This window comes from Rhineura floridana, chromosome 3 (genome assembly GCF_030035675.1).
Source record: "Rhineura floridana isolate rRhiFlo1 chromosome 3, rRhiFlo1.hap2, whole genome shotgun sequence".
Lineage (NCBI taxonomy): Eukaryota > Metazoa > Chordata > Lepidosauria > Squamata > Rhineuridae > Rhineura > Rhineura floridana.
Window position 1 is genome coordinate 158,085,154 of NC_084482.1, and position 26,780 is coordinate 158,111,933.

At 42.5% G+C, this 26,780-nt stretch overlaps 1 protein-coding gene across 11 annotated transcripts in view; it reads left to right on the forward strand.

Annotated features, from left to right (window-relative positions):
* Positions 1–26,780, forward strand: part of FGD5 (FYVE, RhoGEF and PH domain containing 5) — a 295,580-nt gene that overhangs the window by 268,175 nt on the left and 625 nt on the right. For 4 of the 11 annotated variants that reach the window (XR_009761507.1, XR_009761505.1, XR_009761506.1 and 1 more), the window contains 8 exons: positions 3,511–3,590; positions 12,105–12,204; positions 13,876–14,013; positions 14,623–14,725; positions 15,653–15,783; positions 18,376–18,504; positions 18,903–19,051; positions 26,158–26,287. Coding sequence is in view for 7 of the 11 variants with exons in the window: in XM_061618444.1 (XP_061474428.1) it covers positions 3,511–3,590; positions 12,105–12,204; positions 13,876–14,013; positions 14,623–14,725; positions 15,653–15,809; positions 18,376–18,504; positions 18,903–19,051; positions 26,158–26,177 (876 nt within the window). In the remaining 4 variants the exon portion in view is untranslated. Of the gene's footprint in view, positions 1–3,510; positions 3,591–12,104; positions 12,205–13,875; positions 14,014–14,622; positions 14,726–15,652; positions 15,810–18,375; positions 18,505–18,902; positions 19,052–26,157; positions 26,288–26,780 lie in introns of those variants that run through there. The other 7 variants (XM_061618446.1, XM_061618448.1, XM_061618444.1 and 4 more) reach the window with 6 other exon arrangements.

A 26,780-nucleotide genomic window follows, 5' to 3' on the forward strand; every position in this document is an offset into this window, starting at 1 on the left:
CATCATTCCAGTCCAGAAGATTATCCAAGCCATTGATAACTTTATCTCTAATATCTTCATTAATTTCTTCAGAGATAACGTTAAATTCCAAACAGTAGATTTTATTTCTAAAATCCATAAACTCCAGATCTTTTTCCAATTCCACATTTGTTCCAATCTCCAGGGCTTGTATCTTCCCTTTATTTTTTCTTTTCTCATCTCTGATCTCATTCTCCTCTCTCACAGGATCCCCTATTTCTTTAAACTCCTGCGTCATTTTGCTCAGTTCAATTTTCAGCTCCTTACTACCCTGTCGCAGGGTTTGTTTCGTTATCTCAATCTCATCCATTATTTTCTGAAACATAGTTACTTCCAGATTCTCAGCCACTTTCTTGATTGCCATTTTTAAAACCACGAAAACAAAGCAAAACAAAAATAAAGAAAAACCACTTCTTATTTCAGCAACAATTGGGTTAATATTCCAGGCTTGATGACATCACAGTATAAACAGAGCAACCTGCCTTATCTCTCTATGTTCAAGAATGCAAAACAAATTTAGTTCCCAGCATCAAAACAGTTAGTGGCGTCGTGAAGAAGCAGATTCGTCAAAATAAAATAGACCAAAAAGAGAATAGTCCCAGACAATATAATATTCCTTGGAATAGAAATCAGGAATAGAAATCCCTCTTCTGTGTATATCTTTAGAATGCACTTCCAGGACAGCTTTTTGCGACAGAAACAGAGATAAGCTGTTAATTTCGTGGATAACAGAGAAGAGTTATAGCTCACCCAGAAGCTGTCCAAAGCCGATCAATCTGACAAATCTCCTTTTGCTGCAACAATTTAAACCAAGTAAAAAAAATAATAGAAAGAAGGGTCCTTGCCTGTTAGTCCGTTCTCTCTTTAAAGAAAAGATAAACGTATCGCTTAAGCAGATAGAGCTTGTTCGGAAGTCCGTCCGGCATTGTTGGCTGGACCTTATCTCATAAATTAATGAAATCCAGTCCTCCCAACAAAAACAGGCTTTTGAGGTTGATCTCTACGTTTCTCCCTGCCCGGGAGAAATTTCATCAGTCAAAAAAAAAATGTTCTGACTGATTTATATCTGAATAAGCTTCTTTTGAGGCGGGAGCCCGTCCCAAAAGCAGGCACAAGCGAAGTCACCCTTCCCGGAAGTCCCTGGCACACTCTCCCCTCCTGAGGTTTCCGGCAACTGGTTTTCAGAAGCATGCTGCCTCTGACTGGGGTGGCAGAGCACAGCCATCACGGCTAGTAGCCATTGATAGCCCTGTCCTCCATGAATTTGTCTAATCTTCTTTTAAAGCCATCCTAGCTGGTGGCCATTACTGCATCTTGTGGGAGCAAATTCCATAGTTTAACTATGCGCTGAGTAAAGAAGTACTTCCTTTTGTCTGTCCTGAATCTTCCAACATTCAGCTTCTTTGAATGTCCACGAGTTCTAGTATTATGAGAGAGGGAGAAGAACTTTTCTCTATCCACTTTCTCAATGTCATGCATAATTTTATACACTTCTGTCATGTCTCCTCTGACCCGCCTTTTCTCTAAACTAAAAAGCCCCAAATGCTGCAACCTTTCCTCGTAAGGGAGTCGCTCCATCCCCTTGATCATTCTGGTTGCCCTCTTCTGAACCTTTTCCAACTCTATAATATCCTTTTTGAGATGAGGCGACCAGAACTGTACACAGTATTCCAAATGCGGCCGCACCATAGATTTATACAACGGCATTATGATATCGGCTGTTTTATTTTCAATACCTTTCCTAATTATCGCTAGCATGGAATTTGCCTTTTTCACAGCTGCCGCACACTGGGTCGACATTTCCATCGTGCTGTCCACTACAACCCCGAGGTCTCTCTCCTGGTCGGTCACCGCCAGTTCAGACCCCATGAGCATATATGTGAAATTCAGATTTTTGCTCCAATATGCATAATTTTACACTTGTTTATATTGAATTGCATTTGCCATTTTTCTGCCCATTCACTCAGTTTGGAGAGGTCTTTTTGGAGCTCTTCGCAATCCCTTTTTGTTTTAACAACCCTGAACAATTTAGTGTCGTCAGCAAACTTGGCCACTTCACTGCTCACTCCTAATTCTAGGTCATTAATGAACAAGTTGAAAAGTACAGGTCCCAATACCGATCCTTGAGGGACTCCACTTTCTACAGCCCTCCATTGGGAGAACTGTCCGTTTATTCCTACTCTCTGCTTTCTGCTTCTTAACCAATTCCTTATCCACAAGAGCACCTCTCCTCTTATTCCATGACTGCTAAGCTTCCTCAGAAGTCTTTGGTGAGGTACCTTGTCAAACGCTTTTTGAAAGTCTAAGTACACTATGTCCACTGGATCACCTCTATCTATATGCTTGTTGACACTCTCAAAGAATTCTAATAGGTTACTGAGACAGGACTTTCCCTTGCAGAAGCCATGCTGGCTCTGCTTCAGCAAGGCTTGTTCTTCTATGTGCTTAGTTAATCTAGCTTTAATAATACTTTCTACCAGTTTTCCAGGGACAGAAGTTAAGCTAACTGGCCTGTAATTTCCGGGATCCCCTCTGGATCCTTTTTGAATATTGGCGTTACATTTGCCACTTTCCAGTCCTCAGGCACGGAGGAGGACCCAAGGGACAAGTTACATATTTTAGTTAGCAGATCAGCAATTCCACATTTGAGTTCTTTGAGAACTATCTTATGTAAACTAGAGGCCCACAAGGGCTCAGGGGTGAGGTTAGGGTTGGCACAAATAGGACATTACAGGAACTCAGGCAGCCTTCAAGCAATAAGTGGAGGAAGGAAGAAACAAAGAGATGCTAAGAGCAACACAGGGGAGGGCAAAGACTTGTTCTCTGCTACCCTGAGGGTAGTGCTAGATGTAGCAGGCAAAAGTTGCAGGAGGATAGCTTTCAAATGAATGTTAGGGGAACCTTCCTTGATGTAAGAACAGTTCAAAAATGGATCTAGCTACCAAGGGAATGATGGGCTGTTCTTCACTGGGGATCTTCAAGTAGAGACTGGAGAGCCATCTCTTGGGGATGCTGTAGATCTGTTTCCTGCATCAAGAAGGACTAGATGGCCTATGGCCCACAAATGTTTATGCCACAGTAAATGTGTTGGTCTTCGAGGTGCCACAGAACTCTTTACTGACTAACAATGCTACCTTTGCACAAAGTGCACTTGGAAGTTTTTTTAAAAAAAGTATTTGGGGTGATTCTGTTGTCATGTACAGTTGCATGTATTTGGGGTGACATATCACTCCCAATAATGTATAAAAGCTTCCGTTCATCTGGTTTTCCTCGTGTGTTTACACATCTGCGTCCTTGGGAAATCCATCACTTCTATCTTATGTAAACATCTAAGGAAGCCCATTTGTGTTGGAGGACATTTTGAGGCCTGCTTTAGAGACAGAGGCCACCACATTGCCCCAGTTCCATGATGGATCTAAGTGTCTGCATACTCTGGACACTGATGGTTTTTAACTTGTTTCGTCCCTTCACATACATGTCATTTGTTTTTAGGTTAGCCGTCCAGTGACAGAAAAAGCACAAAATGTCCTGAAGATTGAATATGCTGAAAATTGCCTAACTCTATCAGCAAGGTAGACGATATCATATCACTATTAATTTTTTGTACTGACTCTCTAGACCAGTGCAACTGCTCCCCAACACTTAACTGACGTCTCACTATATTTAAACTCCATTAATATCTATGGCATTGTAATGGATAATGGCCAAGTGTTTGACTATAAAGAAGGCATTCATACTGAACACACAGCTCAGAAGACATAACTTTCTCAACACTTATAATGAGCCGAAGGCTTCAACTCAGCACTTCAGAAGATCTTAGACAGAGAGCGGAAAGCAGAAAATCTATTTCTAATAGATTCATGGTCTGTTTCTTGATCTTTTGCAAAGTTTTCCCTGTCACGTTTTGCCTGCTTTGGTTCTCATAACTTCACTTGTCAAGTCATGTCCCAGAGGTAACGAGTGAGCTAATGAAAAGTCATAATTAGCCAATTCTGCATGGTGGGTTTAAAGGCATTTTATAGCACTTAAATGACAGAGGAAAGATTTAAAAATTTATTGGGAATGTAATGGGGTCTCTGTTTACAAGCAACCTTCTTAATGAATTAACAACCAACATAAACAAGAAGTTCATTGAGATCACAGGTCTGATGGCAGCTCAAATGGAAACTTGCTGGTATTACTGCATCTGGACCCAAAGGTCTTAGAAAAAGCTACATTCATAGGGCTCTGCCTTTATTCTCTACCTGCTAGCTCCCTTTGCCTCAGTTGCCAAACAGCAGCAGTTCAGGCAGGAATCAGAAGTGCCCGGTTTTAGAATCACACATTAGTGAAAGTGATTTCTCCTTGCTTTGACTTCCTTCCATTGTGCCTGCTCCACATCCTTGTGGTGAATACGTTGAAGCACATTTAGGGTTCGTGGGGGCAGCATCAGCAGCCACTGCAGCTGGACAACACACAGAAAGGATCATCAGTCTTGTCTCCTTCCAAGGCTGCAGAGATGGAAGGAGCAAAATTAGGCAGTTCTGCAGGATTGGTAAGGATATCAGTGGAGATCCCTCACCCTTGCAGGAAAATATTTGGGGAAGGAGATCAGAATAATCCTTCGCTGTCCTGCAGTGTTGGGCTTTGGACAGAGGTTACCTATGGTACAGCATCAGCAGTGGTATTGAGAGCAGTGTGTGTGTGATTTACCTGTAAAGGAGCAGGCTTTTACTCTGCTTTAAATCACTGCGATTTCTGACTTGGTTAAAAAGAAGAAAAGCTACTTTATTTATAGAAATACACAGTTGACAGAAAAAACAGTCTAATTCTAACTAAGTTGGAGGTGCAATGGCCAGGCTTGGTCATTGCCCCCATGCTATAGGAGAGAGAGACAAAGGCAAGATGTCTTCTCTCCCTCCGATGCTCAGAGAAGAAGGAAGAAGGAGAGCTTGGAAGGAGTGTTTAGCTTCGCTGAGAGTATCAGTTTACAAAGGAAGGAAGACAGGTACATGAGCACAGGTCAGATGGACAGCCTAGCCACCTTGGAGGACTATCTCTCTGTCTTCCCTCTGGCATGCACACTTCAGTCCCCAAATTGGAGTTGCAATCTTCCACACTTCCTACACACCAAACCTCCTAATCTGCTGCAGGCCAAGGGTTGTGTGTATGTGCTGCCTCATGCTTCTATGGAAAATCCTCTTGCAGCAGGGAGCAGTATGCTGATGTAAGCCCTTGGCATGTCAGGGCCAGTTGTTTATATGACTGAAGGACCAACCTTGTCCCTTTAGTCCAGCACTAAACCCTGCAACAAGCTTTGAGACTGAATGGGGAAGAGAGCTTACTTTGCCCATCCATCCACCCTTTGGCCCTGAAGCAAATTGGACCCAGAAAATAAATACGACATACTGTCCCAAGAGCCCAAAGCAAACTCTTGTGATGGCCTCTGGGCTGAATGGGAGTGGTAGCAAGCTTACTCTTCTGGGCTGAACCTAGTGTGAAACCTAGTCTGTGTTTAACTGTTAGGGCAAGGGAGTGATGGGAAGGTTCTGTGTAGTAGCAGTTAGTGAGAAATTAGATTCAGTTCGCACTTCAAACCGAATCTATCAAATTTGCACTTTCCAAAGTAATATGAGAACCAAAACACTGCATTTCTTTGAAATGTTCACTAATTCAAATTTTGAAATGCAGCTCACAAACCAAATAATGTTTACAAAACTGCATATGATAGGGGAAAGTCTGCATAAAAATGTATATATGAGTGAAGATGATATCCAAAATGCTTGATATGCTTGATATGATGAGAACTTGCTTGCAAAATTGTGTACATTTGTCAAAGCTGCCTGCAAGTATGTGTTTATTAGGAAACATTCGCACTAAAATGCTAAAGAATTTTCATATTTTTTAAAAAAGTCACAAATTGAAGTGAATTTAAGATTTAAAAAAAATAGAAACTGAGAGAACCGAAATTGACAGATCTTTCCATCCTTGCTATATAGAAAGAAAAATAAACATGATGTAGCTGCTGAAAACCACAGCCTCAAATTAGGCATGGGAGAGAAATTCAGATCAGTTGTACTTTCCAAAACAATACATGAACTGAAACACAAGCATCCAATGGAGTTCTCTGGCCAAGTAATGTGTATAAAATTATGTTTCCTTGGGTACAGTGTGCATAAAAATGCATGTATTAGTGAAAATAACATACGATGCATTATATTTGGGGAACTGCTTTGCAAAAATGTGCATAGTAAGGGAAATTCACACTAAAATGCTGATGGATTTTCATACGGACTTCCAACTGCTATAGAAATTTCGAGAACTGAAGACTGGAAAAATAAGAAACTGCAATTGACAGATCCAATTGACAGATCCATCTATTCCTACCCCCGTTTGAGGCCCCCTCCCCCATGACATGGAGTACAACTTACCCCTCATTACCCCGATGCCATTAATGCTGTGCAATTCTTTGCCCCTGCTCCAAATCATTGGCTGCTGCTAATGGGAAATGACACAACACAATCATATTAGAGGACAAACCGCCCAGAGAGCTTCGGCTATGGGGCGGTATACGAGTACAATAAATAAATAAATAAATAAACAAACAAACAAACAGAAAGGCTGTACTACACATTGTGGAGGGGCAGGTGGGAGAACTGAGCACACAGCTGTTTTAAACTGCAGCAATGTGTATCTTGTAACCTATGGTTCCATCCTAGGGGTGCTTCCACATGGGGGTTTAATTTTGTGAACTTGTCATTCAGATATCACAAATGGGATGTCGGCAATAGGTGTTTTTTTTCTTTAGCTTATCTGATTTTCCACAGAAAAGGTAAATCCAGATTAAGGGGGGATATAGGTTGCCATTTTGATGCCAACATCATGTGGATGCTGTAAAATCTTTTGTCCCACAATATGTACTCATTTGGAAGCACGCTTAATCTATCCTATATTCTGAACCATTATTTGTACACGGGACGGCTCTATTTAGGTGATCACCTCCCTGTTATCCCACTTGCTTTGGTTACATTGTGAAATGACAAGAAATTAAATTCTGGCAGGCTGTAGGAGTACTTGGTTGCATTTTTACAACAATCAGCAGCATGCCAGATCACTCATATGAAGTAAAAATGAATAAGAAGCAAATGTTGCAGTTAAGCACTGTGAAGGAAGCTGGCAAAAGACTGGAATTGTTTTAATGGAAAGATCTTAGGGGTGCATAGACTAAACCCATTAGAAGAGACGTGTAAGAAATTGATGGCCCCTGAAGTGTGCCATAGGCGTAGATCAAGACCACAAGAAAACCATCTGTACGCAGAGCTAACAGTATATCTGGCTTTGAGATTACTCCCCATCTCATCTTTGTTATGTAGCTAGTTGGCAGTAGTTAGCTCTTATGCAGAATACAAATGAGACTCTTTGTGCTTAATCTGTTTATCAGACACACAGGGGCAACCAGGCAGTGCCCCTGTAACAACAGGACTTTAGATTGTCTACTGGAGGTGATTCAATAAAAATTATCTTTAGGCTGCTGTGAAAGTCTGCTTGGCACTGAGTTCTGTAACAGGATTCCTTTCCTGGCTAGTTTCCATGCTGTATTGATACTCCCTGCTGTCTGACAACTCCATTTTTCCACTATTCATACACCAGGAACAGACAGAATATTAATAAGGATCTGCTGTTATATTTCTCTGATTTGAAGTAGATAGGCAAGGATTTCTGACTCCCAAATTGTTTAACAAGGCAGCAACAAAATTACTCTTCCCCTCCCCCCTATCGTATGGTTAAAATGAAGAGGGGGGTAACCAAGAGTGAATGTGAGAGGGCTGTAAACTCATGTTCAGTTCTGCTATTCTGAACAAATTGATTTAATTAAATAAATTAGTATTATTTATTTATTTATCTATTAGATTTATATCCTGCCCTTCCTCCCAGTAGGAGCCCAGGGTGGCAAACAAAACACTAAAACTAAAACACTATAACACTCTAAAACATCATAAAAACAGACTTTAAAATATATTAAAACATATTTTAAAACATATTTCATTTATTTATTATAGTCTGCGTCTGTGTTAGAATTGCTTAATATGTTTTTTAATAATGTTTTTAACCCTTTTTTAAAGTTGTTTTTTAAATGATTTTAATGCTGTTTTGTTTTAATGCATTTTAAGATCTGTTTTTATGATGTTTTAAAGTGTTTTTAGCACTTTGTTTGCCACCCTGGGCTCCTGCTGGGAGGAAAGGTGGGATACACATTAAATAATAAATAAATAAATAAATATTTAATTCTAAGTATATATATTTTTGCACTTTACTCCGCTTGATGGATCAGGATTCTAGTAAAAAGCAAAGCAGATCTAGCAAGCCTGAAGTCTACTCATTGCTTGCTATACATAGCTAAAAGCAAATAAGCTGCCCCAATAGCTCACGAGGCCACCCAAGCTTAGATGTGAGATACCTTGTGTAGTACTTCTGGAGGTTCTGGCTTGTGCATCCAGAGCTGTGTGCCCTTCTTTGTCCCCACAGTGAACAATGTCTGTAGAAAAGAACAGTGTCAATTAACAAAGCACCCGCCATGTGTTTTTCTACACTTAAGCAATATATAAATCCAGCAGCGGTTTAATGAAGCAGAGATCTGATGAAAAGGACCTATAGAAGATCAGGCTTTTGTTGGCATATAATCTTTGATTAGCTGTTTTGGCTAAACGTACTTTAAAGCAGACTATTGATCTGTGGGTTCTTTTTTGAACTTTGTAGCAGGTTACGTTTATGCTGTGGAGATTTGTCTGCACATACGTTTGAGGGATGCCCCCTATTTCCTGCTATATTATTTATTTGTTTGTTTCATTTGTTAGTGGCCTCATACACAACCATCTCTGAGCAATTTACAACAGATTTACACATGCATCAGAAGAAAGTGAGAAGTACAACAGTACACAGTAATAGCATATGTTGCAGTAAGTGAGGGGCAGAGCAATCCTACATCGAGGAAGCCAGCGTGACTTAAGCAGGCTGAACTTTGGGAGGGGAGAACAACAGCTGAGCTAGCAGAGCCCACTGGAAAGAACAAAAGGCAAAAAAATCAGAACTATTGTATTTTTACTTAGACCTCCCTTTCTCCCAACTTAATTTACGCCGGTCTTGGCTGTGTCCCGCCTAAGCCGAGCAGGGCAGGGTTTTGCTGACTGAGCCACATCTGTGCCAGGATGAGGGACTTATGCCAGCATAACCCTGCTGAGCTGTAACCCAGCCAGTTCAGTCAGAGATCCGCCATATCCTAACTCCCCTCAGCCTGGCATAAATTATAGGATAGACAGACAGACCCCCAACAGATACTACTGGCTACTTCTACTCAGCACCGACTGATAAGGGAATCCATTCACCTGCAATTTTTGTTTATGGTTATGGTTATGGTTTTGTTTATGATTTTGTTTATTTGTGTTGCCCTGGGTTCCTTTGGGAGGAAGAATCAGCAAATTCAAATTCAAATTCAAATTCAAATAATAATAATAATAATAATAATTCTTTCCAACTCCTCTTCCCCTTTTCTCCCTTTCATAGCACACTACAGTTTATTTACTTATCTGCCAGGATTTATATACCATTTAATAATCAAAAACTCTTAAAACTTTTTACATAAAGTATACATTAAAATTACCAATAAAATCAGATGCAGATTATGCAGCCATGTCAATACCTGGAGCTATGTCAAATTTACATGTGTGGATAGGTTTGTTTAAACAAAAAAATTTTAGCAGGTGCCGAAAACAGTATGACCATTATGGCAATACTTGTGTAGGTGAACACAGTGATGTTATTTTGAAAATTCACATATATATTTACAGATTCTAGCTAGTTTGATTTGGAATATCAGATGGGTTGCCAACTCTCTTCTGGCAGGGGTCTTGTGTCTTTATCAGTTGTGCGAAACTTTTCTTAGCATTCAGATGCAGTGTTGTTGAGGAGGGAAATTTACCCCCCTCCATTAATTATTTGTTTGTTAAACAGCTAATAAAGGCACAAAAGTCGTACCAGACAAAACTTGGCAATGCTAACATCAGAGATCTTGAATGTGGAAAAACCATCTTGCAAATAGGGACTTGTATGTGGGAAGAGAGAAGAGAAAGAGAGCAGAGAGTAAATAAGGCTGGAAGTCGTGGACACAAGGTGATGTGCAGTATCTTCTCTCATTATTCCGCTGTCCTGGGCCCTCTTTTTGCCAGCAGGGTCATTGACTTTTATAGCAGCTGATGTTTTTCAGTTAAGCGCTCACGGGTGTGTGGGGATTCAGTCTCAGTCAAGCACCATTGATCAGCTCTTGGTTTTGTCCCACAAAAGATAAACTAGTCTCAGGTGTCTTTGTTTGATGCTACATAGAAGAGCACAGGGTGAGGAGATCATAATAGCAATGCAGTCAGCCCAGCACTGATGCTAGTGGTAGTTTTCTATAGAAACTAAAGAGTGAGTTTGTGTGTGTGTGTGTGTGTATGCACGCGTGCATAGCATAATCACTCAAGTATGAAAGGCCAGGGCCTTTCTGAATCCTTCATAAAGGTCAGAGAGCTCAGAGTTCACACTCACTTTAGAGCAAAGTAACCAGAAACCTGCATGATTCAGACACAGAAGCCCCCCATCTGAATTTGGATTTTTTTTTCAAAGGGAGGGAAGCTTAATTTAACTAGTGGTAACATTTATTGGTCTCATTCCCTGCCAATATTTACACAAAACAACATACATTAAAATAATACAAAACAGTAATGCTGTATAAAATTCTATAGACTTATACCATCCATTTAAATACAAAGCACTCCAAACGGCATTTCACATGCACTGTTGGTAAAAAACTAGAAAGAAACTGGAATGCAGCACTGGCAGGATCACAGGAAGACTTTCTCTCCCTTTCTAAATGCTCTTCAACTTGACATCTTGGCTCTCCAACCGTCATCCCTCTTAGCTATTTTAAGGCTGCTAGGTCCACCAGGTGTGAATCCTGCTTCAGGTACTGGCTGTCTCTCAGCCTCAAGACGGTGGAAGTTTGGAGCACCAGTGAGGCAAAGCTTTCAATGGAATAGTGTTTGTGATCTAGGAAAGAAACGCCAACCTATTTTCTCACAACTAGAAGACAGGGCACGAAATCTGTATTTATATCTCCCATATTTTTGTAGAGGACAAATGCACTTGTGTGTAAGGGGGGTTCATATCAGAGCCATGGCACTGTGGGAGAGGGATTACCTCCCCCCCCGGTTTTCTGATCTAAATCTATCCCTCCCCTCCGCACTGCCTAGTAGGAGCTGTTTGCCCTAAAAGGCAAAACATACAGGGCACATCCACACCATCCAACACACATTGAAAACACATGACTTCCCCCAAAGAATCCTGGGAGCTGTGATTTCTCCCTCCCAGCACCCTTAGCAAACGACAGTTTCCATGATTCTTTGGGGAAAGTCATGCGCTTTAAATGTGCGTTGGATGTGCTTTAAACTTAAGGTGAGGAGCTGCCTACAAGTACCCATAAGGTAGTTCCAAATGGCCCATTCCTATTGAAGTCCTGTCAAAGCAGGTAGAAAAGTAGAACTCGCTAGTAACTGTCCTCTGCAAGTTTTCCATAGTGCAACAGTGGCCTATAATGACCAGCCTGCAGAAGTGTGGTTTTATATTTCTTTATCATTTTCCAGTCTAAATGAGTTTGTTGTGGGATTAGTGCTCTTCAGGCATGCAAGTTTGCATGATTTTTGCAGCATCCACACAATGTCATTGTCATAAAAAATGCCAGCTGGTATCCCCCCCCAAACTTAATCCAGAATTACCCTTTCCCAGAGGAAATCTACTAAGTTTTTTTTTTAAAAAAAAAACCCACAAACCTGTCAATGACCAGTCTATTTGCTAATTAAGCGTCCATCTAGAAACACCCCAAATGAATTCAGAATTCCACCACTGAAGGGCATATTGACAGATAGCCATGAATTGGGAGAGTTGAGTCTGATCTTCCTTTATGGCCATCTCTGGTGCTTCAGAAGAGCAGGGAAGAAGGAAATTTAAGGAGAAAATTTCATCATTAAGAAACAGGAGGACCAACTTTGACCAGGTTTCTGCATTTCTTTCCTCAGCTCATGCTCTGAAAGGGACGAGTGGTACAGCTGCATCAATAGAAGTATCCCAGATGACTACAGAGCTCACAGTACAGCTGCCTTTCATAACAGTGTTGAAGTAAGAGCAGATTCCAGCAGATTTTCTGACCTATTTCAGTATGTTTAAGAAAAGGAGTCCCCTATGGCCCAGTGTGTAGATTTTCATGTAAATTGCCCTACCAAGGCTAGACAGCAAAGGTCACCAGAGCACATGTGTTTAATATTCATCCTACCAAGGTTGCTCCTGGAATTTTAAAATATTTTCTGGTTTTATTGTTGTGCAGTGAAATATAGAGGAGAATCCAGGTGTTTTGCTGAAATGAGACTGGCATTACGTGATGCTTTATTTCTTGAAAACACTATTTTATGGTAGATTCACAGATTGATCTGTGAATTGGTGGATGGATGGTCTTGTTGAGGCTGGAATAGATGGCCTTTTGATTATTTGAAACCTGATTCTCTGTACTTTAATATGTTTTGCTTTGACTTAAATATTTATAACACACAAAGATAACACATGTGGCACTAACATTAACCCCCAAATCACATAAAACTATAGAATACAAAACAATAATCTAAGATTCTCTGTATTTTGTAAATATTATTGGCCTGGAAGATATTTTGCAAGTACATAAAGAAAAGGTTTTCCAGTGCAGCTCTATATTTCTTCCTGCACAGGTATGCCTTTTTCCAGGTAAATCTTCCTGTATACATACTATTGTATAACTGGGAATGATCTAACTTCTTGGAACAGAGTAATATTTGGAATAAGAACCAATGCATTCAATGAAAATCTAGACTGAACACTAGATTTAGGATTATGAATGAAATTAGTTTGACTTCTATATAGATTTTTTTAATATCCTAAAACATACTCTAAAGTGGCAGTTTAGGATTGCTTCATATAGTTTCCTACCTTGATATAACTTTTGTGCATATAGACTGTGTGTACAAGGTTATGCGTGGCAATCATGTCTTTATTTGTACATGCTGCAAAATGGATGCATGTTCATTTAACAATGGTCGTTTAAATGGCCTACATGTGGCTTTAAAACATAGAAATTATTTTCTTTTAGGAAGTCATAAAACATAGACTTGTGTGGCTTGAATAGTAAAATATACTTCTTTTCTCAACTAAATCCTACAATAGATACCTGCTCTGAGAGTCTATCTGGATTTTTAGACTGAATCCAGAGTCAGCCTCCTAGGTTCAGCCATTTCAGTGTTGTAACACTCAGTTGGAAGCATGGAAAGTATTCCAGCTGTGGTCAATTTTGGACAAAATGTGCTGCCTTTTGGAACAATGGTGGCAGAAAAGAGGAAGCACTTCCAGCATAGTGGAGCACGTGTGTTCCATTTGCTCTAGGAATGGCACCATCTTGATTGATCCTCAGAAAGTGAAACAAAAATCCAAGTTATCACTGTGTGTGCATACTGCACAAAGTGACTGTTGTTTTCTTAGATGGCACTGCTCCAAATGCAATCATTCTTCAGGAGTTCACATACAGTGAACTTTCAAAGCACTGCCTTGGAGGCACTTTCTATTACCTCTACTGCCACTGCAAGAGTGATCAGGAAGCAGGAGCCATCAGATCAGATGGATTTGTGGATTACTTTTCATACTGTAAGACCACCATTTAATAGCACCATATACATCCACCAGAAAGTGCTTCAGGAGAGGCCTAGGAATGGCATCATCTATGTGGTAAAACTATAAATAAGCCAGTGAATTTCTGCATTTTATTTTCAGCTTCGGGAACGGCTGGGAATGTCTTTGGGTGAGAGGCCTCCAACCTTGGTTCCTGTGTCTCACGTCATGATGTGCATGAACTGTGGTTGTGACTTCAAGCTCACACTGAGGCGTCATCATTGTCATGCGTGTGGGAAGGTAAATTTCTCATGTTAAAACTGGTTGTTTTTAGATTTCTTAGCATCAAAGAGCTCTCTGCTCAAAATCTGTTCAACTGCATAATATTTTCTAATAGTTTAAGACAAGGAAGGGAATGAGCTTTGCCTTGTGTCGTTCACATACCTGGGAACACCAGATATACAGTAAGCATATATTGGGCATATCTATTCTACTTCCAGGAGGCCTGTAGGACTGATCCCTGACACAATGCTGGCGCTGTCTTTACTGCCATCCTTTTTGGATGGGCAGGAAGCAGCTTTACTAGAAAGTATAATGAAAGGACGATGGTCATATGAAAGTGGAAGATGACAAACAATGTGGTGATATCCAGGAAATAGAATTTAAGTGACTTGCTTCATTGCATGAGTCATCTTGAGCTCTTCGTCCTGTCCTGAATGCACTTGGTTTCTGCTTAAGGGCATGTTGCATTGATTGAGGAATATGTGCAGTGGTAGTGGTGAGATTGGATAGTCCTGCCCTGTGGCACATGGCTAGACTGGATTACCTGATTACTATTAAGCCCTTACACTTTTGATTCATATCTCACTGGTCCACAGAGTGTGTACACCACATCTTGTGTTCTTGTAGATTATATGCCGGAATTGTTCTAGAAACAAGTATCCTCTGAAGTACCTCAAAGACCGACTTGCAAAAGTATGCAATGGCTGCTACGCTGAACTGAAGAGGAGAGGTGAGTCTTCTCTGTCCCTTTTGGCACACAAAAACAAAAGGCTTCTTAGAGAACAGCAGTTCTTGATTATAGTTTCACAAGGCTATTTTTTCCCCCAACACCCATTCTGGAGCTAATTTTGTGTTCACTAGCCATTCAGCAAGCTGGTGATCTGGACAGAAGGCAGGTGCTAGTGACTGCTCCAGATATTTTGGGAACAATTAGCCACACCCTGCCACCTCCCGAGGGCAAGTTCTTTTGCTAAGAACGTAAGAGCCTGCTGGATCAGGCCAGTGGCCCATCTAGTCCAGCATCCTGTTCTCACAGTGTACAACCAGATGCTCATGGGAAGCCCACAAGCAGGACCTGAGTGCAAGAGCACACTCCTTTTCTGCCACTACTGGCAACTGGTTTTCAGAAATATACTGCATCTGACTATGGTGGGAGAGCACAGCCATCATGGCTAGTAGCCATTGATAGCCTTTTTGATATAGGGTTAGTCAATTCACAAATATCAGAATTGTTCCTGGAGGACAATTATTCTAGAAGCTTTGACTGTGTAAAAATATCCTCAAATCACTGAGGGATTTGTTTTTATGCACCTTGAGCCTCAAAGCATTGTTGCTACAAAGTGGTCAGATTAATGGGTTTTCATGTATAGAGTTTAGATAGCCAATGTGGTGGTGTAGGTAGAGTGTTTGACTTGAACCAAGAGGCCTAAGCTCAGATCCTCACTCAGCTATGAAACTCAGAGCTAGTCTCCATGTTTCAGCACAGGGCCACTGTGAAGGCAAAACTAAAGACATCTGTCTATGCTTCCCAAAGTGCTGTTGTGGGAGGGTGGGGAACAAATGTAATGAATGAATACTAATAAAGCACTTTGAGATTAGATTTGATACAAGCCATGTACCAAACAATTGCTCTGTCTTCCCATTTCTGCTATTACAGAGCGGCCAATAAGTATGAGCTTTCCTACAAGTTCATCCAGGTTTTCAGGCAGTGCCTTCTCTTCTGTCTTCCACAATATCCACTACTCATCCTTCAAAAGACAAAAGAAAATCCCTTCAGCTCTTTTGGAGGTAGGATCAAGGATGCCTGCAAAAAGGCAAGGAAACTAAAAGACAGAATACTAATGTTATATGGCCAGTGTTCATAATTTTCTATATCAATGGTTCCCAAATTGTTGTCTATGGCCCACCAGTGGTTTGTGAGCTTCATTCAGGTGGTCCATGGCATGTCCACGTTAAATATTCATAATATTTTAATTGTATTTTTACTGCTTCTTTTATTTCTTATATTGTATTTTAGTGTATTACAATATTGATTCTGTGGAATGCAAATTGTAATATAATAAAATACAATAGAAGAATTAAAAGAAGAACTAAAATCACAATTAAAAATCATACAGCATCTAGTACAGAGCATTACAATTGCTACAAGCAGAAAAATCATTCAGGGGTTTGCCAAGACCCTTTGCAATTTTCAAGTGGTCCATGGGGGGGAAAGTTTGGGAACCACTGTTCTATATTGCAGAACTAGCCTGATCTATATATTACTTGTGACATGAACTTTTGTTGGGGCATATTCTTGTACCAAGGGGTAACTTTGGAATTAAGTCCCTTTCCAACATTGGAATGGAAAGCAAAAATGTCATCAAATGAATCATAGAAATTCTTATACTTCCATCTGAAAATATGGATTAAAAATCAATTTTTTAACAAACTCCCCCACCCAATATGGAACAATATTTTAATTTTTCACTTCCCTATCAGCATGCTTCCTTGTCAATTTATCACAATTGCAATATGTGAAAGTGAAGCATCAGTGATTTCTATGTGACCACAAGAGGGCAGCAAAAAATAAGGCCATTGGTTGCAATTTAGCATTAAATCATAAGTTACCTTGCACATGTTCCCACCATCTAGGCACAATATATTTTGATGTTTAAAAAGATCTTGTCCTTTTTGAAACCACAGCTGGTGTCAAAACAATGTTGCTTTTAGCAGTAGTTCTACTCAGCAGTCCTAATTGCCTCCAAAGCAGAAATGGGGCCCAGCTTTCCCAGATCAAAATGGTGCATCGGTGTTTCCCACTTGAATAGGCAGCTGTTATTGATCCAGTCAAAATAATAGACTCTTGCTATGGACATTACTGTAGTTAGCTGCCTTGGGCATTTGTTGCAGAATGGTGAGCATATAAATGTAACCAAAAAAAATATGTGTTAACCTTACTGACTTTTAGAATCACTCTAACTTGTTTGATAGCCATAAAAGCAAATAAAATTCAGATATATGTCAGCCTTTTCAGAATCGTCACATCTGTGTAACTCTAGTAAATTGAAAAGGCATTCCAATGCATAAACACAAATTAGTTTTAAAATTAAAAAATTGACCATAGTATGGGCATTTTCAGATGCAATATTCAACTATAGTTTAGTGGCATTGAATGAACATACTTAAGACTTGGGCTCACACAGTTCTCCCTTCTTCCACTTTAAAATTAACCACAGATCCCTGTTATATCCAAACTCATGGGAACTGTGGTTAGTTCAAACTAGTTTATGATCTTCACTTACCATGGTTTTTAAGTTAACCATAGTTCCTAACTGCTGACATAACAAGGACTTGTAGTTTAAAAACTGGAAGCAGGGGGTTCTGACCTCATTGCAGCTGCAATAGTAGGGGATTGGAATGAGAGAAGTGGTCTAGGCCAAGGCTTATGAAGGGTCATCCACATAATGCTAATTATGTTCAAACTGTTTCTTTCTGCCTCTTTGTAAAAACAAAAACAAAAGACAAAGGGCTGCAGTCCAGTGGCAGAGCACAAGTGAATTACAGCCTGCTTTTCTGAATAAAATTGGAGAAATATCCAACGTGAAGCATTATAAATGGCACAATGTCATATGTTGCATTTCTTATTGTGGGCTTCCTACGAGATCCAGGGAGTGCAAGGCACTAGGATCTCGGATATGTCATCTGGAATATCACTAGGATAATCCATGAAGACTATAAGGATGGTCTTATACTTGTTTTATGCCGTCCAACTACTTGATCTCGACAGCATGTTCAGCTTCAAATTATTAAGTTATAGCTCTCCCACCCACATAGCATGGGCAGTACTTTCCATCTCACTGAGAAATGCTTTTTTGCCAATCAGCCTGTCTTTTGTGTAACCTGCTGGACATCTACAGCCAAATCCTATGCATGATTATTCAAAAACGGTACTTTGTTAAATGGGTTTAAGGCTATATAATCTTTATTGGAATTAAGTAAGTGATCCTTGCAAGTGTGAGACAAAGGAAACATAAATCTGCCCCTTGTCTGTTGCTCTGAGGTTTCCTGTAAACTGCTTTGAGGTTCTATTACAGTCAAGGAGTATAAATTTTGTTAAATAAATAGTCTAGATAGATAAAGTTTGACAGTGCATGTGGACTGCATACCAAAAATTTGGGATTATACTCCTAGGTTGTGCAAAGGGTCCATTTAGTTGCAAACCAATGTGCTTTTACTATTCTTGCTACCAGCATGGAGGCTTGTTTAAGTAGTATATAAACATTAAAATGAAAATCTGTTTAAATCAAAGGGGATGTACACATTCTTGGCTTTTCAAATTAATCTTTTCCCTTCCAAGGCATTTGTTGTCATGAGTTGTTTGGTTCTTGTCCATCTAAGGTGGCAGCTTCAGGAGAGGGCTCTTCTATCAGTGGCTATCTCAGCAGATGCAAGAAAGGGAAAAGGCACTGGAAGAAGCTGTGGTTTGTCATCAAAGGCAAAGTGCTCTACACCTATACTGCAAGCGAGGTAAGACCTGACATTTGAGATAATTCTTGGGCTGTCAAAAGGCCTTACTGCACATGATACACAGACCTGGAAAGTGTGTCCCGTCACTCTAACTCACTCTTCTCACTAGCCTCCTGCATAATTTAGTTATTTCAAACCTTAAAGGTATTTCAAGATCATTAAAACATGACATTGAACTTTACTAGGATCATCAGATGGGAAATGTCTATCACATGTCATCTGGAACACGACTCTGTTGATATTCAGTTATGAGGCCCTGGAGTACACTCACCTATATAATGAGAAACAGACCTTCTCTCCCAGAGCTTAGATCTCTCCCAGAGCTTAGATCTCTCCCAGAGCGTAGATCTAGTGTTCCCTCCCTCTAAAGCCCATTTCCCCTTCTGCACTGATTTCAGGATAAAGTCGCCACCGAGAGTTTGCCTTTGCTGGGTTTCACAATTGTCCCAGAAAAGGAAGACGGAAATATGGATGCAGTTTTCCATCTTTATCACAAGCAAACTCTGTTTTATAGCTTCCGAGCAGAGGATAACAATGCAGCAGAGAGGTACTGGGTGTTGACCTGCCCATGATAACATACTAACCCATGGGGGGGGCGGGGAAGTGTTTGCAGTGCTTCTCACTCTTCTAATGTGCTCACTTCCTTTATTTGAATGCTTCTAAGCACAACTGCTTTTGCATAAACTTTAATTACTGCCAGCTGTTAACTCAAGCTACCCAGCAAGCATTAACACAGCAATAGAATTGTTGGCCAAGGCAAAAGGTCTCGGGTGGTTTGGATTGATCAGATACAGATAGGGAAGCTATGTAAAGGCAAATAAATTTCTGGTGAAGTAATTGGGAGTTTTTCAGCCTAAATGTACCATGTTAGTTGGGGGTCAATGCACATTACATACTGAAGTCTTAGAATTGCTCCCATAATGGCTGTGCTTAACTATATGTGGGAATAAAAATATTAATGATATGGTAGGTTTCTTTGCCACCAACCCATGAAATCTTGCACTCTTCATTTCAGACCTATGCATGTTTATTAGCTGGGTGCTTTCTCCAGCTTGTGTGTGCATAAGATTATAGCCAGCCATAGGTTATATGAAAGCCAAGCACTAATGCGCACTCAAGTGAATGTTTTTACTAGTGAGGGATCATGTGAATAAGTGATAGTATTTTTCAATTCTCCTGTGCATGTAAAAGATGGTATCAGGTGGGTAGCTAGCTCCACCTAGCGGTTGAAGAGAAAAGAGCACTGTTGAACTGATTTGCTCCTGTTCCTGCCTCAGTTCTCTTTTGCCTTCACCAAGCTCAGTTGGGTCCTCTCTGCTCCTTGGTTTCAGGCCTGTATTCTTTCTGATTGTTTTCTATATTGTCTTTAATGATGAACTGTTGTTATTCCCCTTCCCCCCCCCAAGTTTTAATACTTAAAAAAAAGGGGTTGTTGTTTTTTCCCTGGAATCCTGTGGTGTGGAGCTTCAGCGAGGGGTGCCTCCCCCAGTCACCACCAGCCTTTTGGCCTTCCTGGCCTCTGAACCCCCCCCTGCCAGCCTTGCAGCCTCCCCCAGCTCCTTAAAGCGGTAGCGGCAGCCACCTTCTCAATCGGGGCGGCCCCACCTCGAATGGCGTCGTTGCTTAGATCGCACCGTGGACCTACAGGCCTACTGCCTGTGGCCAGCCTCTTCCCGCACATCCGTCGAAGAGACGCACGATGGGCAACCGCCAATAGCCACAACCGCCTTAGCCTCCCCTATGCCTCCAACTTAGCACGGAGGTAGGCAGACACCTAATGTGGAGGCAGGTTGGACCTCCCCTGACAAGCCAGGATTCAAGCAGGGCTGTGGCGCTTTCACCTAATGTGAAGGTGCTCTCCACCCCCCCACATCTCCCAGGAACAAACTCTGAGGCCCCTTTGCCCCCCCAAGGCCCGCAGCATGTTGCACCCATGGGGAAAGCAACCCGCAAAATGGAAAACCCTTCTAAGAGGATGAAACTGCTCCCCCCCAACAACAAATGCAGCGTTGGAGCCGTTACCCTGCCAGGGCCCACTTCCTCCACAGCCTTTGGTGGCACAGTCAGGGGCAGCAATAGCCTGTCCCTCTACCGTCAGGCACAAGGTGGCTGAGGCACAGGCTATGTCAGGCAAGGTGGCTCTGAAAGGCAGGGCGCCTGTTTCCAGCAAATCCACAGGAACAGACAGGCAGGGCCCTGATCAGCAATCAGGATCAATCGGGAATGCCTTGCACAGTGCCATCTGCAGAACACAGAGGGACCAAGAACCATTATCTGATGAAGAAAGCAATCTACCTCATCCTTCCTTGGGCTCAATTTTTTCTACCAGCTCCTCCCCTGAACCCTTTACAGGTTTTTTGGAGGAACCTGTCCTTCAGCAGACCCAAGGGGGGAGGCAAAGGCTCTAACTTTCTGGTTCTCAGACTTAGCCCATTCAGTTACAACTAGCTCCAAAGCCCTATGAGGAGAGACTGAAAGAACTGGGCATGTTTAGCCTGGAGAAGACTGAGGGGAGATATGATAGCACTCTTCAAGTACATGAAAGGTTGTCACATAGAGGAGGGCCGGGATCTCTTCTCGATCGTCCCAGAGTGCAGGACATGGAATAATGGGCTCAAGTTGCAGGAAGCCAGATTTTGACTGGACATCAGGAAAAACCTCCTAACTGTTAGAGCCATACAACAATGGAACCAATTACCTAGAGAGGTAGTGGGCTCTCCGACACTGGAGACATTCAAGTGGCAGCTGGACAGCCATCTGTCGGGAATGCTTTGATTTGGTTCCTGCATGGATCAGGGTCTCTGAAGGATCCACGAGGCTAGTGCACACTCGATCTGAGCAGCAGCAGCCTCCTCAGTATTTTCTCAAGCTTCCCTTCTATGGTTGGAGGATCTGCTGAATGGTCCACAACAGGACATGGCCCAAATATGCAAGTCCCTACTCAAGGTCTCTTGGGCAGTAACCTTCATGGCAGATGCGTCCATGGATGCTATGCAGTTTGCAGCAAGATCCCTGGCAGGAGGCGTCTTTACTAGAAGAACCCTATGGCTGCAACATTGGGATGCAGACCCTACAGCCCGCTCCAATCTCACCTCAGAACCATATGTGGGAGGCAAGTTATTCGGAGATGATGCCCTAGCAAATGTTTTGGAATCTAAGGAGAAGAGAAAGTCAATGCCATCCTCCAGAAAAAGGGACGACAGAAGATACTTTGGTGTTCATTCCACTCTTACCTGTCGTCTCAGTCCTTTCGTGGCTCCAGTACATCCGGAAGAGCAAAGGACGCCCGCTCAAGCCACCTGTTATGGAACAGACAACGCAACCAACCTAAGGCACAACAACATTTTCCCAACCACTTGGGATTTGGTTCCCAGTCGCGGGGAAATAAGCATCAGTTCTGACACCAACATTCAGCCTGTGGGGGGCTGTCTCCAACGCTTTGCGCACCGGTGGAAGGACACATCATCAGACCAATGGATACTACACACCCTTCGGTATGGCCTAAAGTTGGAGCTCACCTCCACCGCGCCGACGAGATTCATTCCATCTCTCCTGTCAGCTTCTCCACACAAGAGGGAAAGGGTCCTGCAGGCAATTTCCCATCTGATACAGATTGCAGCTATAGAAACTGTACCGGCAGAGGAGAGATTGTTGAGGAACTACTCTCTATTCTTCACCATCGCAAAAAAAGATGGATCATTCAGGGCGGTACTGGATCTAAAGAACCTGAATGGATTCATGAAGTACTGCGAGTTTTGTATGGACACGTTACTTTCAATCAAAGAGGCCCTGAGAAAAGGGGACTTTCTCTCCTCAATCGACTTAAAGAAAGCCTACCTCCACATTCCGATCTTCCCGCTCCACAGGCACTACCTCAGGTTTGCGGTGAGTCAAGATCACTTTCAATACAGGGCTATGCCTTTGGGTCTGTCGTCTGCCCCCAGGGCATTCACAAAGATTGTGGTTGCCTTGGTGGCACACCTCAGGACACAGGAGTTTCATGTCTTTCCCTACCTGGATGACTTCCTGATTCTCTCCCCCTCATTGCACAAGGCCTGGGAGGACCTCCATGTCACCCTGGCGTGCCTGAAGGACCACGGCTTCCTGATCAATGAACCCAAGAGTCAGCTATTTCCATCTCACTGCATAATACATCTGGGAGCCACTATAGACTCACAGAAGAGAACCTTAAGGTTGTCCCAAGAAAAAGTAAACAAGATCCGCAGGACGATGTCAAAAGTCCTGTCATCCGATTCAGCAGATCTGATGCTACTGGCGGCACTCCTGGGGTTGATGGTATCTACATTTCAAACCACACCTTGGGCATGTTATCATTTTTGGGCACTTCAATGGGCCCTTCCAACGCGACATAGCTTCAAGGCACCACCGCAGGGTGGCTCTGTCACCACAGGTCCGTCAGTCATTACTATGGTGGGTTCACGAGCCCAACCTGTTGAGAGGAGTGCCATTTCAGGATCTCCCTCAAATTCTGATCACGTTGGACGCCAGCCTATGAGACTGGGGAGCCATCTGCGATGGTCAGATGATACAGGGCACATGGTTCTCACAGGAATCCACTCTGCCAATCAATCTCCTGGAACTTTGAGCGTCCATCTGGCCCTCAGGCACTTCTCAGAGTTCAGACGGTTGGGGTGGTGCTGGTAAGAACAGACATGTCGGCCGAATCTTATTTAAACCGTCAAGGGGGCACATAATCCCACCCCCTCCAGGAGGAAGCATGTCTCATTTTCCAGTGGGTGGAAAAGAATGTGGACTCGATATTGGCAGAATATCTCAAGGGGGAGGGCAACAACCAAGCAGACTGGCTCAGTTGAAAGAAACTGGATCAGGGAGAATGGGTGCTTCACCCGGGCACCTTTCAATGGATAATGACAAGCTTCGGCACAGTTCAAGTAGACCTCTTTGCCACCAGGTGCAACAGACAGGTGAAGAGGTTCTTCTCCAGGTAAGCAATGGCAGAAGTGGAGGGGATGGATGCCTTGACATGCCAGTGGCCTCTAGGCAGACTATACACCTTCCCCCCACTCATGATTATTCCCAGGGTAATCCGCAAGATCCAAACCGAATGGGCATCTGTTCTCCTAGTAGCTCCCTAGTGGCCAAGGAGACTTTGGTTCATGCATCTCCTCAACCTGTTGGTGGAACCCCCATGGCAAATTCCTCTAAGAGAAGACCTGCTTTCTCAAGGGCAGCTTCTTCATCCAGATCCGGGGTGGTTGGCGTTTCATGTATGGAATTTGAGTGGGAGTGACTCTTCAAGAAAGGCATCCCTCCCCAAGTACTGGAAACCATGATGGCTTCTAGATGACCCTCCACAGTCAGAATATATGAGGGCACATGGAAGACCTTCTCAGCCTGGTTACAGAAGAAAGGAATTCCTCTACGGAAAGCGAGAATCAACTAGATACTCTCTTTCCTTCAAGATGGCTTATCATTGGGTCTCAGACCAAACACTCTGAGGTGCCAAGCTTTGGCATTATCATCAATATTCTCCAGATCCCTGGACAATCCACTCTGTTCTCATCCTTTTATCAAATGTTTTCTTAGGGGGGCAACTATTTCAGCGCCACCTACAGTTCACCGCTACTTGACCTGGGACCTGCACAAAGTATTAACAGCCCTTCAAAAACCTCAGTTTGAACCTCTAAGTCAAATTCCTCTTTGTCTACTGTCCTTTTAAGGTTTTGTTTCTCGTGGCCATAACTTTGGCCCATAGAGTGTCTAAGCTTAATGCCCTGTCCATGCATAAGGGTTTGTGTGTGTTTCATAAGGATATAGTAGTCCTCTGCACCGTCCCTTCCTTTCATCCCAAGGTTCTGTCTACCTTCCGCTGCCAACAGGAACTGGTACTGCCGTCCTTCTGTCCTAATCCAGTTCACGCCATGGAGAAGGCATGGCACTTGCTTGATGTGAGGAGAGCCCTTTAAGTGTACATTTTTAAGACAAAGTCATTTAGGAAAACAGATAACCTGTTTGTGACTTTTCAGCCAGCATTTCTAGGAAATAAGGTTTCCACTTCCACGTTAGCTAGCTGGATCAAAGCATGCATTTCCTTGGCATATGCCTCACTAAGATTGGCCCGGCCAGCTGGTATAGTGGCTCACTGCACAAGAGCAGCAGCCACATCAGCAGCGTTTTCCTGCAATGCCCCGCTAACAGAGATCTGTAAGGCAGCTACATGGACCAATCCTAATATGTTTATTAAATATTACAAGATAAATACTCATCAGCTGAGGAAGCCTTTGGGAGGAGAGTGCTATAGCACGTCCTTTCAGATCACTAGAATTTTGCAGCCCAGCAATATTCCCACCATACATGGGTCAGTTTTGGTATGTCCCACCTGATATAATCTTTTACATGCACAGAAGAGACTTTGGTCTTACCATGAAATCGGTCTTCTCTGTGCATGTGAAAAGGTGGTATCAGGGCCACTCCCTAGGAGGGCTGAGCTGCCATTACAATCACAAATAGGCCTTTAGCAGAGAGTGTATGAGTACTGTTGTCTCCAGGGCTGTGGAGTCGTGGAGTCGGAGTCGGGAGCAATTTTGGGTGGAGTCGGAGTCGGTAGAAATGTACTGACTCGGACTTCAAAATAAATTTTGATTGACAATTTTTTAAAAATATAAATTCAAAATGTCAAAGAAGCTTCCTATGAAGTCAGCTGTAGTTGAGCATTTCACCATAACTCAAGATGGAAAACATTTTGTGTGTCAGTGTATGACAGAGGACCCAGATGAAGACAAGTGCTGTGATGCCAAGATCAGCGCATAGTCAGGCAGTGATAAAAATGCTCCTATGAGAGCTTCCAATTTAAAAAGTCAGTTACAGCCCTTTCCAGGGCTGTGGAGTTCGAAGCAATTTTGGGTGGAGTCTGACAGTAGAAAAATAGAGGAGTCGGAGTCGAAGGTTTGGTGTACCGACTCCACAGCCCTGATTGCTCCTATCAGTGTGACCTTCCTTTCCTTTTTTCCTCACCTTTGGCTTGTCATGGAGAACTGAGGCAGGAACAGGAGCAGACCAGGATGTGCCTATAAAAGTTCAACAGTGCTCTTTTGCCTTCAACCGCTAGGTGGAGCTAGCTACCCACCTGATACCATATTTTGACATGCACAGAGAAGTCTGATTTCACTGTAAGACCAAATGTCTTATTTCACCTGTGTGGTGTATCATGTTTAAAAATAATAAACATGTTGGAGCCTTGGGACATACAAGCAGAAGGCTTACACCATCATCCTATGCATGTCTAGTTGGAAGTAAGAACCACTAAGTTCAACTTGTGTATAGGATTGTGACCTGAAACTTATTTATATCTACAGCTGCCCATACACTACTTGCAGTGGTTCCCAACCTTTATGAGTACGGGACCCCCTTTATAAACTCAAAAAATGTCATGACACCCCCCACACACACTAATTTTAATTTGGCCTCTCTTAATTGAAAAAATGCTGGGTGGATCTCCAAATATCTCTATTAAAAAGCTCCATGCGGATAGGGAGGTGTTGTTTTCTTTTCTTAACATAAAGGTTCATCAAATTGGTATCCCCCCCCCAGTATGAAAATGTACATTCCTGTCTCCCAACATCAGTGGGTTTACAGTGTTGGATTAAGATCCAGGTTTAAATCTCCACCCAGCCATGAAGCCCATTGTGTGACCTTGGGCCAGACACAGTCTCTCAGCCTGACCTATCTCACAGAGTTGGTGTAAGGATAAAATGGAAAGGAGGGGAACTATATGCGCCACCTTGAACAACTTGGAGAAAAGGTGAGATATAAATGCAATATATTTAAGCTGCAGTACTTGTTCTGAGTAAGGGTGTCATCAAAAGTGGTAGTGCGAGGAGATGGGAGTTAGTGATAGTAATCCCTTCTTCCTGGTAGCACCACCCTTTGCCTCCTTTGGCATTTGCCACATGTTTTATAGGCAGATGCCTGCTCTTGGTGTGCCTGAAAAGCACTCTGGCACTTCAGCAAAAGTCCTCCCCTCTCGTTTGGAGCAAGGGGGAGGTGTCGTTTGCAGCAGCAGTGGGGGGTAGACAGTGTCCAGGGAGTGAAGACTTTTTTTAAAAAAAAATAATTCCTTTACTGTTCACAGCCCCTTCTGGATTACTTCACGCCCCTCCTGGGGGTAATGGCCCCCAGGATGGGAACCACTGCACTACTGTATGTTGCAGTATGTCAACCATCTTTCATGCAGATAGGAAAGTGGGGACAGTATTTGGCTTTCTAACTGTGGTTCAGCTGAGGAAAAGCCAATG